Source organism: Bos mutus, chromosome 7 (genome assembly GCF_027580195.1).
Source record: "Bos mutus isolate GX-2022 chromosome 7, NWIPB_WYAK_1.1, whole genome shotgun sequence".
Taxonomy (NCBI): domain Eukaryota; kingdom Metazoa; phylum Chordata; class Mammalia; order Artiodactyla; family Bovidae; genus Bos; species Bos mutus.
In genome coordinates this window covers 18,997,216-19,013,950 of record NC_091623.1, presented here as the reverse complement: position 1 = coordinate 19,013,950, position 16,735 = coordinate 18,997,216, and the positions used below count along the sequence as shown (strand labels likewise).

General features: G+C 34.9%; 1 protein-coding gene across 8 annotated transcripts in view; it reads left to right on the top strand.

Moving 5' to 3' along the window:
• Positions 1-16,735, top strand: part of TMEM161B (transmembrane protein 161B) — a 75,208-nt gene that overhangs the window by 34,029 nt on the left and 24,444 nt on the right. For 2 of the 8 annotated variants that reach the window (XM_005905816.3, XM_070373105.1), the window contains exons 3-5: positions 5,076-5,159; positions 7,254-7,351; positions 10,791-10,947. In XM_005905816.3, the coding sequence (XP_005905878.1) occupies positions 5,076-5,159; positions 7,254-7,351; positions 10,791-10,947 (339 nt within the window). Of the gene's footprint in view, positions 1-5,075; positions 5,160-7,253; positions 7,352-10,790; positions 10,948-16,127; positions 16,265-16,330; positions 16,672-16,735 lie in introns of those variants that run through there. The other 6 variants (XM_070373111.1, XM_070373107.1, XM_070373109.1 and 3 more) reach the window with 5 other exon arrangements.

The window sequence follows — 16,735 nt, the reverse complement described above, 5'->3', positions numbered from 1 at the left end:
ACCTTCACTCAGACTTGGCTTCTTTGGCCATTTCCCATCTCTGTGCCATTAATTGCTTTATATCTGTAGGACTATTCCTATTAAAGCACACACACATTTTTAAAATGTTTCCCATTAAAAATAATAACAAACAAAACAACAAATAAACAAATTTGGCCATTTCCCATCTCTGTGCCATTAATTGCTTTATATCTGTAGGACTATTCCTATTAATGCACACACACATTTTTAAAATGTTTCCCATTAAAAATAATAACAACAAATAAATAAAAGAGTCACAACTCTGCCTCCCTTCCTTTTTAAATGGCAAAGCCCCTCCCATATCCATTCCTTAGGTTTGGGTTATTTCCCTGTTTTTACTTCAGTGCTGAATTTGTACATACTTGTTCTCATAAACTCAGTTTTCCCGCTTCCTTATTAACTGTTTAGCCTTCTACTATGTTTTATTTTAGTTAGGTGATCTTATTAATGCCTATGGATTTAAATACCAAAATTACAGGTATTTAGAAAAATGGATTCACACAATTAAATCTGAGAATATTTTAGAAGAAAATAGATCCTAGAAAATGTAGGGGTCTTAAAATATTTCATTATTGTAGGACTGTAAATGTAACTTAAGTTTTCCTGTAGTACTAAGATTCTTTCACTGAGAATTATTTCCTCAAAGAAATAAACAACTAATTTTAGGCTTTATAAATGAGTTATTGCTTATGTGTTCTCCTAAATGTTATATACTCAGTCCTCATTATTTGTAGATTCTGTACTTGTGATTTGCCTAATTGCTAAAATTTATTTGTAATCCCAAAAGTCGTACTTGTGGTGCTTTTGAAGTCATTTATAGAAATATATACAGAGTGGTACAAAATTTGAGTAGCTTGTTCCCAGCTGAGGCCTAGGTTCCCAGCTGAAGCCTTCTTGTTGTACGTCTCATAATGTAATCAGGTGTCCTTTTTGTGGTCTAACTAGTCCATCTTTATACATTTTTGCTTTTTTGGTGACTTTGCTATTCAAAATGGCCCCCAAGTATAGTGCTGCAGTGCTTGCTATCTAGTGTTCCTAAGCTCAAGAAGGTTATGATGTGCCCTATGGAGAAAATTCACTAATATTCACAGATACCAGGAAAATACTATACTTAAGATTACAGTTATTAGATAAGTTTTGTTCACACCTGAGTTTTATTACTGTTGACCATGAATTTAATATTAGTGAATCATTAGTATATATTAAGGTATCTTTAAACAGAAACACACATAAAACAAGAGTTTGTATTGATTGATTGAAGATGTTGTGACTTGGAGGCTCATGGGAACCTAACCGTGTATTTCCCCTAGGAGCAATGGTTCAGTGTTCGTGGCGACTTTATAGAGCATAACTATCGTGAATAATGAGAATCGACTGTAAGTTAAAATTCTGGACTTTGAGTGAAATTTCAGGAAGTGCCTCCTTATCCATGTTAAGTATAGTTTAGGGCATTTTGGGTTGGGATATATATATTTTATTTTAAAACCCTTAAGAGGAGAACTGCATTCATTCATTGATCCTTTTTGAGCACTTACTATATGCCAGTAACTGTACTAGTTTTGAAGTATACAGGAACAAGTAAGTCACAAAATCTTTACTCCACAGATCTATCAGCTAGAGGAATATTCCGTTTTACCCCAATCAGTCTGGTACCAACTGCAGTTCAATTTTGACACTAGCTACCTGGAGTTAGCTCAGATTCCATTGGTTAAAGGCAAAATCCTCCATAAGAATGCACAGGCTTTGGATGCCAGCTGCAAGTTCTTGGAATCCCTGAGCCATACTTTTGAAAACCAGCATTTCCATGACCCCGTCAGGTTCAGTAATTCTGTATAACAATTAGAACCAAAGAAAGTGCAGTGGTTACAGTTATATTAATATAAAGATTACACATTGGACGAGGTTTGGGAAGGAGCACAGCGTTTCCATGTCCTCTCCCTGCGGAATCAGGACATGTCACCCTCCAGGTACTTCAGTATGTTTAACAGCTAGGAAGCTCCTCGGAGCTTCGGTGTCTAGAGATTTTATGGAGTTTCATTACATAGGCACGATTTTAATCATTGGCCGCATGATTGAAACTTAATCTTCAACACCCTTCCCATTCCTGGAGGTCAGCTGGCTGAAAGTTCCAGTTCTAATTGGGTGGTATTTCTGGTGACCCACCTCCATCCTGAAGCTATAAGTAGGGCAGTAACCAGATGTATTCTTTATTATACCACAGAGAGATCGCCTTATAAAGCATCAAAGTAAATTAGAAGTTTGCCAATAGCAGCACAGGTATTTCAAGCAGAGGGAAGGATATATGCAAAAATGCCAAGGGATGAAAGAATTTGTGGAATAAATGTCACTTAGTCTAGGTAGAAGGTCATGTTCAAAAGGGTGGTTCTATTTGTACTTGGAGGATAATTGCTCTACAATATCATGTTAGTTTCTGCCTACATCAACATTAATCAGCTATAGGTGTACTTATGTCCCCTCCCTCTGGATCCTCCCATCCCCAAAAAGGGAATTCTTGAGTCTGATGAAGTAGACAGTAGATTGTGAAAGGCTATTAAAATAAGAGGTCACAAACTCTATATATGGCATTGTAATGTGTATTTTAGCTTTAATGCAAATGTTTAAACATATACAAAGAACAGACAGAATGATACCATGAATATATAACAAATATAATGAGCTCCCGTGTAGTCATTACAATAGCTGGTGGCCAGTTTGTTTCATCTGTACTCCCTTCTTCTCTTCCCCCAACATTATTTTGTAGCAAATATTATTATTTCATTCATAGATATTTCAGTGTATATCTCTAAAATATATGAACTTTTAAAAAGTTACTGTAATCCCATTATCACAGCTAAAAAATTTTTAACAGTTTCTTTATATCACTAAATATTTGGTCATTACTCACATTACCAGTTCAGCAATATTTTTAAAACAGAAAATCAGCAGTAGCATTTTTTAAAAATTGAGGTATTTCACTTTAAAAATCTAGATTTTTGTGGTTGAAAAATTGGAAGATCTTTCAATATGAAGTGTCTTGTTTCTTTTTCACAACAGGATATTGGTTGGTATCTTTGCTTAGCTGTCTTACTCACTTGTTTACTCTGTGAGGAGTCTTGGAAAGGATTTATGCAGGCATATATGCCTTGATAGGATTTGCATTATGGAAAAAAATAAATGTGGGATTAGAATGCGTTTAGGAGAGTCTAGGGGAAAAGAAGAGTTTTGCCATAGTCAGCTAGAAAGGAAGATATGCTGAACTGAGGTCCTTTCAGGAAGTAGGCAAGTTTGGAACTTTTAAGAGTTAAAGAACAGAATTAATGCTAATATATGGAAAGGGCATGTTGAAGGTAAAACCCAAATATCAAACTTAGGTGGCTGACAGATAGGAAGTTCAGGTGAGACAGGAAATTGTGAATAAGAAGGTGGGTGCTTGGGAAGGAATAAATGACTTGTCTAGATATTTTGACTGGGTAGTGGAGGTAAATACAATCACATGTTTTTGGAGCCCTAACCAAAAAGTCATGTATGGATGCGAGAATTGGATTGTGAAGAAAGCTGAGCGCCGAAGAATTGATGCTTTTGAGCTGTGGTGTTGGAGAAGACTCTTGAGAGTCCCTTGGACTACAAGGAGATCCAACCAGTCCATTCTAAAGGAGATCAGCCCTGGGATTTCTTTGGAAGGACTGATGCTAAAGCTGAAACTCCAGTACTTTGGCCACATCATGCGAAGAGTTGACTCATTGGAAAAGACTCTGATGCTGGGAGGGATTGGGGGTAGGAGGGAGATGGCTGGATGGCATCACCGACTCAATGGATGTGAGTTTGAGTGAACTCCAGGAGATGGTGATGGACAGGAAGGCCTGGCGTGCTGCGATTCATGGGGTCGCAAAGAGTCTGACATGACTGAGCGACTGAACTGAACAGAACTGAACCAAAGAGGGTTAGATGTGGTTAAGAGTAAAGGGTTTTGTTAATACAGCAATTCACTCTAATTCTTACATCAAGTTTGAAAATTCTCCAGCTAAATTAAGGAAGGAAAGAAGAGCAAAGACTACTTGTAGTTTTGGGGGCATTCAGAGGACTCTTTTTAAGACAAATAACAATTCCTTATTAAATTAAAAGAAATTAAAAGACGCTTACTCCTTGGAAGGAAAGTTATGACCAACCTAGATAGCATATTCAAAAGCAGAAACATTACTTTGCCAACAAAGGTTCGTCTAGTCAAGGCTTTGGTTTTTCCTGTGGTCATGTATGGATGTGAGAGTTGGCCTGTGAAGAAGGCTGAGCACCGAAGAATTGATGCTTTTGAACTGTGGTGTTGGAGAAGACTCTTGAGAGTCCGTTGGACTGCAAGGAGATCCAACCAGTCCATTCTGAAGGAGATCAGCCCTGGGATTTCTTTGGAAGGAATGATGCTAAAGCTGAAACTCCAGTACTTTGGCCACCTCATGTGAAGAGTTGACTCATTGGAAAAGACTCTGATGCTGGGAGGGATTGGGGGCAGGAGGAGAAGGGGACGACAGAGGATGAGATGGCTGGATGGCATCACTGACTCCATGGACGTGAGTCTCCATGACTCCGGGAGTTGGTGATGGACAGGGAGGCCTGGCGTGCTGCGATTCATGGGGTCGCAAAGAGTTGGACACGACTGAGCGACTGAACTGAACTGAACATTTCCTTCTGTGTAAATGAAGGATGGGTAGAGAGAATTTGAATGTGTTCCTGCAAGCTTGCCTGCAAAGTTCACACCCTTTATTGTTAAAGTAAGACAGTAGGATCTTAATATATATTCATAGTGTATCAGTTGTAAGAGAAATACCTACAAACAACATTGTAGAGTCTGGCATCTAGTAAGTGCTTGGTGGGTGTTTGTTGAATTTGAATCTAAACCTTTTAAGGCTTAAGCAGTCGGATCTGTTCAGGTTAGAGTTTTTCACCTGATATTTCCCTGCAGTGTCTTCCCAATTAGGAAACTCAATAAATGTTTGTAGAGTAAGTGAATAATTCTGGAGGTTTTAATTCTTTATTTAAAAAGAATTAAATTTTTTTCTTAGTTTGAGATGGTATCAACATCCTACGGAAGAAGAATTAAGAATTCTTGCAGGAAAGCAGCAAAAAGGGAAAAGCAGAAAAGATAGGTAAGTTATAGTTTGTAAAGTGTTAAATATTTTACAGAATTTATGGTAATGTATTTTGATACTTTGGTTAAAGTAACATATACTGATTATGCTATAAACAATTGGAAAATCTGAAATCAAAATCCATGATCTAAAATAATATTGAATTGCCCTTTAAGAGCACCCAATATGTAGTAATCTAATATATAAACACAAAAATGATAATTTTACTTGAAATTGTTAGTGGGGGGTTGAGAGACCCATAACCCATGTCTTTGCAACTCATTTAAAGATACCAGTTGGTTTGGGTTCTTTTCCAGATTTTGCTACCACCCAGAAATTGGGCAAATTCAGTTGCTTTTTACCTCTTTTCTCTCTTTTTTTTTTTTTTAATAAAAGGGGTGAACACTGTAACTTCTTAGATCCTGTACAGGCTCTTAAATATTATATTTAAAGTTTATGAAGAAAATTGCCTATTAATAAACCTCACTGAATAGACTCCAGCAGCCTCATCTGTGAAGGAGAAGGACCAAACAGTAATTTTGAAAGATTCTTCCAGCTTTAAAATTTTATGTCCTTATTTATAGTGAATCTTCATAGAAAGTATATGTCAGTTAGCCTCTCTAAATGGGCCTTAGTTTCCTTAACTGGGGAGAACGTCTTAGGATCTGAATCTGTGATTCTAATATATTTTAAAATGTTGGTGACAACATTATCACCAATTCCTCATGTATATCATAAAAATTATATTAATGTGGGTGAATAGATTTATAGAGACTGAAAAGTTTTTTTGAACATTAATGATTATTTGAAATTGAAAGTTTGAAAAGTCTTGTCTTTTCTGATTTGGCCACAATTTTCTTTTTCACTTATCATTACAAATACACCTTGAAGGTCATTGGAATATTAAGTGTAAATCCTCCTTCTTTGTATTCCAGTGGTTATATTCTTTAATAAAATATTTCTGTCAAATATTAAAAATTTCAAAGCACTTTTATGCAGTCTTGTTTAATCCATGCAATAACCCTAAATATTCATTATTAATTTATATTTTGCTAGTAAGGAAGGTGTTGCTTAGAGGTGTTAAATGAATTGCTCGAGTTCACATAGCTATTAGAGTCAGAATTTTAATCCAGGTCAATTTTTAGTTTCTACATTTCCTTTTAACTACTCTGCATTTGCCTCTCACAACTACCATGGTCAACATTTGTGAGCTTAGGTAGTATAGTATTTATTTTATAAACATTTGAATTTTTATTATATGCCTTGTATCCAATAATTTTGTTATTTTTATAATAATTTTTATATTTTGAAAATGCTTTACATTTACAAAAAGATACATTAACAGCACTATGCTGTTTTAGTAGCAGTAGTTATTATTGATTTATTGACATGAATTAAAATTTTTATTGAGGTTTTCTCAGTTTATACTTATTAAAGGATAAATACAAAGTCATTTCTTGGTGTTATAATTATTGTTACTGAAACTTAGTTTATTGCTTTTGATTTATGTTTGATTGTGTTTAAAAATTAAATTTGGAAATAAAACACATGCACCTGAAGAATTCTCTTGTTTTCCTCCACCCATGATTCTTTGTAAAAGCAGCTCTGAACTGGCCTTGCACGTTTCTGAATTTCTCATGCAAATAAATCTTCATATATATTTTCAGTTCTGATTTGTTTATAGCTACAGGTCTGTGTATATGTATGTATGTGTGTATGTGTATAATTTCAGAGTGAAATGCATTTTGTCTTCATTTCCTTTTACTTGTGTGCCTCAGGAAAGAGATGTTAGGGCTGTCTTTAAATCCCAGAAGAGAGCAGGAAAAAGGGGTGAGATGGTAAGCTAGCAGTCAAGGTTTTGTTTCTGTCACTAGTATAGGTAACTCTTTTCCTGGTAATCTGTGTGTTCTCTTAATAATTTACATCCATATTTTGTAGTTCCCCTTTTGAAATCTACTTTTTAGTGCCTTACCTCCTTTTTGATAAAATATGAGAACTTCTGCCTCTTTTTCGCTGTGAAATATATAACCTCATTTGTAGTTAGTTTGATACAAACACTTGAATAACAGTGAGGGTAACCTGTTTTTTGTGTCACTTGTCTGATTTTTATAGGAAATATAATGGTCACATTGAAAGTAAGCCACTAACCATTCCAAAGGATATTGATCTCCATCTAGAAACAAAGTCAGTTACAGAAGTGGATACTTTAGGTAAGGGAAATCTGGGTAAAGTGTTCTGTAAATCTCAGTTTTATATTATGCTAGTGAAAGTACTTGAATTTATCTTTTGTTGTTAGATCCTTTTGTTTTCCTAATCATTAAGTCCATTATACAGACTGAAATCTTTCTCAGAGCTAAGAAGCTCAAAATGACTTCATCTGAATTGAATTTGTTTTTCTATCCACCTAACTTATAGTAAGCCTTATTTTTCCCCATTTTTCAGAAGAGGCCGTCTTATGCAAGTTTGTTACACAGTTTTTGTAAATGCTGAGGTTACCGTTTTTACTATCTCAAATTCTAAGTTGCCATCTGTATCAGTTTTCATGTTTTATAATGTTGCTTGTAGAAAGGCATCTGTATGTTTGTATTAAACTACCTATATTTAAAGCAATTCAACCTTATGTTACACTTAGTAGAAAGGAAAATGGTTTTAGGATGATGAATTGGATTAGAAATAGAAAACTTTACTTATTCAAGATTTTATTGGATATCTCTGAATAAGTCACTCAATTTCCCCCCTGTATATTAGTGTTTAAAATTATGTAATAACTATAATGATTTTAAATTTAAAGTGAAATTTATATGAAATTATTCAAATCCTATAAGAGAAAAGCATCTAAGGTGATATGTTTAGAACACTAGTTTTCAGACCTGGCTGTATATCAGAACCACTTAAGCAGCTCTTTAAAGATAAAGATTCTCTTATACCTACCCTTGATGATTCAGTAAATCTACAATGGTTTCTGGGACTCTGGGAATTTGTGTTGTTTTAAGTATTCCACATGGTTCTGATTTTTTGACTAGGTTTAAGAACTACAGTTTTATATGATAAGTAAGAAATTAAAATGACATTTAAACATAATTTTGGTAATGCTGTATATCTTTATGTAATTTGGTCCTTCTTGGATTAAATCACACCACCACAGAAAAATCTTAGTAGAGTCACTTCACATCTCATAAAGAATTACTTTGTGAAACAAGGTGCCTTCATTACATTTGAAAGTTGATGCTTCATTTACAGGATTGTATGTATGTGTGTATATATATATATATGGAAAGGGTTTCCTACAAAGTGTCAGTGATGAACAATATACGTTAGTTGTCTAGTGTTATTCAGACTATTGAGACTGGTTACCTCATCCCCCTTTTTTTAACTGTTTTTCATGCAATATTTAAAACATGTAAAAGCACTTGAACTTTTTGATTAGTTATCCCATTTGTTTTGTTAATCTGATAGGTGTGGGTACTTGGACAAGAATACTTATACACATTTCCTGATTTCTAAAACAGAATTTTGCTGTTCTTACTAATAACTGATGTGTAATGGATAATTATCAGCTAATCAACCTTAATAACAGTTTAAATTGACTACTTATCAGACATTGTTACAAGTGCTTTATTTGTATTATGTTGCCCTCACAGTTCTATGAGGTATGTAACTATTACTGACTTTTTTTTCAACTTGTTAGATAGAGGAGTTAAATAACTCTGAATGTGGTAGAGACATTTAGCGAGAATTAGGCTACTTAATGAACTTAAAAAATTGAAGTTAGGGGTAATGTGCCTTCAGCTTATTCAGTGTTTTGTTTTACAATTTTGAGCAATAATTGCAAATCGTACTTGTTAAATAACTGATCATGTAACATCAAGATTATTCTAGTTAATCAGTAATAGAGAGAGATGTTATTTATGTTTATATTTATATAATCATTTGTGAATGCATGCTCTGTGTCTCTGTTTAGGTAAAAGTAGAGGGTTTTCTACCTGCCCTTTAGGTGCTCTCAGGAGGCTAATACAAATCACTGAAATTGATGAATTCTCGGTTTTTAGTGCAATATTCTATTGAGAGAATATATGTATATACATGTATATAATTACATTATTGAATATAGAAAGAAGAATGTAATACTTGAGTTATATACATAACCAAGAATATATATAATTTGTTCTTTTATTGAATGTATGTATTATTGATAGCCCAATAACTATCTTAAAAGTCTTTCAGTTTGTGTTAGCTATCTGTTAGACAAATCTCTTAAAGGACATAAGAACATTTGAATGTCACCTGTCTGTTTGCTATGAATGAGTTCCCTGGGGGAAGCCTGTGTGAATGTGGGCAGGCATGGAGAATTAGAACATTTACTTTAACTTTTGTTAGTAAAAACGAAATAACTTTATCTTTAGATAAACAGGTCTTTGACTGTCTGTTCCATTTCTCCGCCGTCTTTCCAGAAAGTTATTTAAGAAGTTCAACTGAATGACTACAGGGGAGGAGAGGGTTCTACAGAATAGGATTTCTTCAAGTACTTTAGGGTAAATCTTTCAGACTGATGTTCAGAAGTTATTAGGTCTATTACAACAAAAAACCTAAAGCAGTTAAAATAGCTTGAAGGCAAAGTAAGTGTGTTAAATTGACGTGAATAAAGAATATACCTAATTATGAAAGGAACTGGAAGTTTTGCTGTCACCTCATGAAGATGTAAGTTTGGTTAGTTTATTTTTATATTTTAAATAACTCTTATTTTGAGTGGTAGTTTATTTTTAAAAGTCTTTTTTTTTTTTTTTGTAAATTCAGATTTTAAAATATCCTCAGGTGTTACATATTACAACTAAAATTTTCCCGGAGTAATGTAGATCATTTTATTATGTGCCAGTGAGAACATAGGAAATGGTGTTCTGGTACATGATATATTTCCACATTTCTAGAAGGTCTTTTGCAAAATGATATTGATCTTTGAGACTATTCTCTGGCAGAAATAAACCAGAATATCCAAGAAAAGGGAATGGAATTACACTTTGAGACAGTGTTAATTTTAATGTCAACCCTTAAGGTTGGAATAGTTTGTTGAAGGAGTATGGTTTTATGGAGAGTTGACAGGCATTTCTTGAACTTTTCTTCTAGAGAATAAAAAGTGTATTTACTTAATTTATTATTTTAGCCTGCAGTAACTCACAAAATTATTAATACTCCATTAGTAAGGTTAGTAAAATGTGACATGAAGTCCAACTCTCTTGTTTCATAGAAATGAAAATAAGTAAATCTGTATAGTACTCTATCAAGTTATATTCTAAAGCTAAAATATTATTGCTCAGATTCTTTTTTTTTCAAGTAATAATTTATAATTTCTGTGAAAGCTAATCATTTAAAAAAATACCAACTCATTTTGCAATCATATTTTTAACAACCATTTAAATAATTTTTGGTAATCATTTCAGTTTTATTATTTAATTTACAATGTATTAAAGTTTAGTTTTGGATGGCAGTATTCTCAATCTGTTTCTCACATTTTTAGATTCTCATATTTGCATACCTTACATGGCAAATCATCAAACAATAAAATCTCACATTTGAAGTTAATTATAGATAAATCTTCCTAAAGCTGTTTTTCAGTTTAAGTAAAACTTTCTTTCTTAAACCTTTATTTTTCAGCATTGCATTACTTTCCAGAATACCAGTGGCTGGTGGATTTCACAGTGGCTGCTACAGTTGTCTATCTAGTAACTGAAGTCTACTACAGTTTTGTGAAGCCCACACAAGAAATGAATATCAGCTTAGTCTGGTGCCTGCTTGTTTTGTCTTTTGCAATGTATCCTTCAAAACATCATTAATATTAATTTATGAATTTGTTTTCCTTTTACAGCTAACACTATTAGATCTTGTCTCTGATTTAGAAAGGATTTTAGATCATTAGAGAATGTTTCTTTGTTGAAATCCTCTTTATATACTTGGAAAAAAATTTTTTTAATGGAGGTAGATAGTTTAAAAGGTGAAATACAAGGAAAGAAAGCAGTTCCCTCCCTTTCCTTTCCTGTCTGACTCATGTCACAGAGGGAGCCCCTTTCACCTCTTTTAGGTAGTTCTTTGCAGCTTTCCTTCAGTTCAGTTCAGTCGCTCAGTCGTGTCCGACTCTTCGCGACCCCATGAATCACAGCACGCCAGGCCTCCCTGTCCATCACCAACTCTCGGAGTTCACTCATGCTCACATCCATTGAGTCAATGATGCCATCCAGCCATCTCATCCTCTGTCGTCCCCTTCTCCTCCTGCCCCTAATCCCTCCCAGCATCAGAGTCTTTTCCAATGAGTCAACCCTTCGCATGATGTGGCCAAAGTACTGGAGTTTCAGCTTTAGCATCATTCCTTCCAGAGAAATCCCAGGGCTGATCTCCTTCAGAATGGACTGGTTGGATCTCCTTGCAGTCCAAGGGACTCTCAAGAGTCTTCTCCAACACCACAGTTCAAAAGCATTAATTCTTCGGCGCTCAGCCTTCTTCACAGGCCAACTCTCACATCCATACACGACCACGGGAAAAACCATAGCCTTGACTAGATGAACCTTTGTTGGCAAAGTAATGTCTCTGCTTTTGAATATGCTATCTAGGTTGGTCATAATTTTCCTTCCAAGGAGTAAGCGTCTTAATTTCATGGCTGCAGTCACCATCTGCAGTGATTTTGGAGCCCAGGAAAATAAAGCCTGACACTGTTTCCACTGTTTCCCCATCTATTTCCCATGAAGTGATGGGACCGGATGCCATTCCTTACTCATGTTTAAATAATACATGATAATGGTGTTTTTTAGATTTTAGATATTATTGCACCTTTGTCCTCCTTCCCTTTCCTTCTTTTCTTTCTAAATATGGAGATAATTTTTTTTTGAGAAATCATAAAATATACTCTATTTGGAGTTTGAAATTTTGCCCAATAATTATTTTAAATGCATGAACCTATGTGCACACTCACACACACACACACACACACACAGAGAAGTTATCATTCTGATAGTGGTGCTTGGGAAAGTTGTTGCTTGTGCTTGGCAGATTCATATAGAAGAAGAAATTAGGAAGTCAAATGAACAAAATAGAGGAAAAATATGGTCATTTCTTGACTCTGGGATTGTTGAAGTTAGTGTCTAAGAATATTTTGTGTGATTGGACCTCTTATTACCCTCCTCAAACAGTTTTCTATTTTTATTGTATAGAAGCTAAACTGTCTGTAGAATTCTAAACCTTAGTAGTTCAGATACATCTCTTCTTTTTTTTAAACTGAAGTATAGCTGATATGCAGTACTAGTTTCATATTTATAGCATAGTGATTTGGTATTTTTACAGATTATACTCCATTAAAAGTTGTTATAAGGTAATGGCTGTGATTCCCTGTGCCATGTGATATATCCTTAGGTTAGTTAGATTAGTGTTAGTCACTCAGTCGTGTCCGACTGTTGGCGACTCCATGGACTGTAGCCCATGAGGCTCCTGTGTTGATGGAATTCTCCAGGCAAGAATACTGGAGTGGATTGCCATTCCCCTCTCCAGTGGATCTTCCCAACCCACGGATTGAACTCAGGTCTCTTGCATTGCAGGCAGATTCTTTACTGTCTGAGCCACCAAAGAAACCCAAAGGATGAAACACATCCCTGAGTGGGTTTGAACCGCGTTTGGTTAACAGCTATATCCTTGTTGCATATCTATTTTATTCATAGTAGTTTGCTTGTATCTCCTAATCCCATACCTCTAATTTTCTCCCTCTCCCTTCTCCCCTTTCATAACCACTAGTTTGTTTTCTCTATGTGGGTTTTTTTTTTGTTTTTTTTTTTGGCCATGCCGCATGGCATGCAGGGTCTTAGTTCCCTGACCAGGACTCCTACAGTGTAAAAAAGAAACTCTAGTTAGTGAGATGTTGGATTTCTTTGAATGATTCTTTAACTTTTATCTCTCCCTTTCCATTTATTTTATACAGTTTTCTTGATTTTTCTCTTACTTTTCTCTTTTAACCCTTTTGTTAAATTTTTATATCAACTTTTTAAAAAAATTAAGACTTCTTTGAAAGCTCCATTTTCATAGCAGTTGTGTGTCATGGTTGTGTAATATCTTTTTAAGAACATTAATAGCTTTTATGCTTAAATTTGCACCTTGCATTATTTATTTTCTGAGTCTCCCTCTTCCTCCCTTTTTGTTTTAATCACTGTCATGTTCAAGATTGTTCTGGAATGTCTTATGGTCTTTGAGTATCCGTTTATATTTGGAAGGAGGGGTTAAAAATTGGAAGTTTCTTGCAGATGGCTGGAGCTTGTTGATTGGTAGGCTTTTTAGTGGCTAATTGAGTGAAGATCTGGCCATGTCCCATATGTGGGATCTAAGCCTGACATCTAGTGTTATGAGAGCTGATTGGGGAAGGCTCAGAGACTCAACATTTTCAGTGTGCAGGCATTGATTTAAATACATGTCTGGGTCCTCCCCCTGCCCCTGTTCTCAGCTCTTCGTTGTCACCTGAAGTTTTACCTAATACCCCCAAGCCCAGTCTTTTCTGGTTTAATATCTTTAAAATTTAATTCTTCTGGGTTCTGCCAGAACTGGGGGAAAGCCATCACCTTAATCTCTGTGAGTCAGCAAAACAGAAGATCTAGAAAGTCTAATTATACTAATACAGTCATTCAACCAACCATCTTGTTTTCCTACGTTTTGCAAGCCTACCTTTAGAGGTCCCTGCTGTCTCTAGTTCCTGACTTTTGTACCATGGTTTATAAATGAATTGGCTTTCTTCTCACTGGGTTCCTTGCCTTGTAGATCTCACATAGAGAAAATTGAAGCCTAAATTAATTACTACTTGTCCATTTACTTAATGCCTTCCAAAATTTGTTGTAATTTTTTTCTACTGTCATTTCTTTTCCTAGTCTTTGTTTTGGGGAGTTCTGCTTTCTTCCTTGTGTGGTTTATTTAGTCAGAGTTGGGGAGTAAGAGAATTAATAGATGTTTTCCATTTTTTATTTCAGCCAGTGACCACTGAACTGTCTTTTAAACTTGTTAGGGGATACCATTTGAAATAAATGATGCGATTTGATATTCAGCACCACTGTGCTATCCTTCTGTTGACTCTTTCGGGTTGATTTAGGTATAATTTAGAGTAGAATAGCCAGAACAAAGCCTTAAGAGTTGACATCTTCACAAGATTTATATTGTACTGGGTATAAATACTGATCATGTGTGTTAGTTGAATAAGACCCCCAGATATTCAGTGGTATACTTATTGAAGAACAGGTTAAATATTTAGCTCTATAGTATTAAATAAGTGAAAAATCATTTAGTCAGAATGAATAGCATCCTTAGACATCGTCATATTAAAGGTACTAAAACTATTATAACTTGATAATTAGCACTAGCTGAATATGTCATTACTTTTTTCATACTGTGAGTTTTTATATTCTCTGAAATATTGTTTATTATGATATATTCTTGGTTTTGTTTCATTCTCTTTGTTTTGTAGCTATGACAAATTTATGTTAAAATGCGTATCTTGATACCCAGTTTTATTTAATGTGATACAGCCTTTAATGTCTACTTACCAGAGAAATTAGAAAAATGTACTTCTTAATAGCTATTCAAAGTATTGTTTATGTGAATACATTTTTTACCTTTCATTTCACTCAGTAATGCCCGATAATGTGAGAGCAAAGGTCCTAAGCAGTCTTCAGCACTGAACTGGCTCTCCTCAGTGTGAAGTAGTGCACTTGCAGAAGGCACCACACAATAGCATCCCTGCAGGGATCTGGTCGCTGGCCGTCTCTCCATCCCAGGGAGGACAGAAAGTGGTGAAGGGCTTTATAATCCAAGCTATTTTCTGCCAACTTTGACCCTCCTCAAAGCGGGTAGGGAAGAAGAAGGAAAGTAGAATTGTGTATATGCTTGGGTACATGATTTTCTTTCGAATGTGTAGCATGTGAGAAAATGACCTGCTACCTTCAATGGCATGCAGGAAACCAGAATTAAATGCCTGATATCCAGATTAACTCCAAAGAAGAGTCTGTTAATAGCCTTTTATCTTAGTTATAACATATCTGGTATGCCTTTCACACCCTATGAACAGTCTAGCTGCAGTGACCTCTGTCTGGCTTCTCTTTATTTTCTTATTGTATGTGCCTACTTATTAGTCAAACACATGTCTCCATTGATTACATAGGACAATGGCTCCACTTAATTCCAGAGTCACACATACATCAGTCGATTCAGAAATTCTCTGCAGTTGTTACTGATGAAATAGCCTTTGTTAAAATGGTCCGCAAATTAGACACATATAACTTAAATAATTGGTTCACTTCAAAGTGAGGAAGAAAACTGTCTTACTTTTGTGTTCCTTTTCCTTCTCATCAGTTTTTATTTGACATTCTTGTGTTGAACAACAATTACAATATTTACAGAATCTTGAAAGTTTTGAAAAACAATAGAATGATTTTTTTAAAACATGTGACACTCAAATCTTGAACCCTGGAACTTAAAACTGGTTCATCTCTTGTCATCAGCTCTGCTTCCTTCTTCAGCTGAGATGTACACGCATCTAAGCTATCACACCTACTTCCAGTCTTACTCCAAAACCCATATTAATTCTCAGCTCTACTCTCTTGCCAGTTTGTAATTCTAACCACACTTTGTCCAAGTCTGCATGTTCTGCTGCCATTTATGCCAGGTTTATGTTGTGTAGAAGGTAAGGGGTAAAGAAAGCCTTACAATGAGGATGGAGTAGGTGTAGTGATTGTCTTTCCTGTGTGATGACCCATGAAGTTTTAGTTGCTGGAGAAGTGTCCACTGATTTCATAATACGAAGCATATATTTTCATTTAAGAATAAAAGTATAAAGGTAAACATGGTGCTTGCAGAATTCAGAGATCCTTTGGTAGAAATAAAACTTTTAAAAATTAAAATATTGTACAATTGATGGATTTTTTTTAACCTTTTCTTATGAATAAGCTGTATTGCAGAGTAATACTGAGTCAATTACGTGAATTTAAGTGAGAAGAAAGCTGTTCTACAAAGAATGGAAAAGCTGCTCAGTCATCCTATTATATTTGGTTAAAGACCTGGATCGTTAGTCACATTTCCACAGTGCTTGTATTTCACAGTGTGGATGGTTTAAGGTACAAAACCCCATGACATATATTTTTAAGACTATGTTTTAAAATTTAATTTGCCTTGGTTGCCACACATGCAGATTTTATACAAATCAAAAAGTTGTGAATGGTTTAAATTGAAGTAAATTCTTAGGTTTTCCGTGTTAAATATCCAGTTCTGTATGTAGATTTGTAAAGGTCTACAAATTAAATGCTGTACTTGTTTGCTATAGGAAATAGACAACTATAGCAAAGTAGCATGACTTAGTCGCCGCTTCTAAATTCCTTAAACGATTCTAAATTATTCTTTACAGAAATGTTCTGCTTTAGGTTAATAGGAAAAATGAAATGCTAAACCCTGCAGTGAACTGTGTAAGATATCATGTTTCCCAGTGAAAAAGGAACAGACTCAGGGCTGTTGAATCTGAGCCAAGGTACTTGTTTTGTCTTGAAAATTTGGAAAATCCATAGTATGTCAAAACCTGATTCTTTAACAAA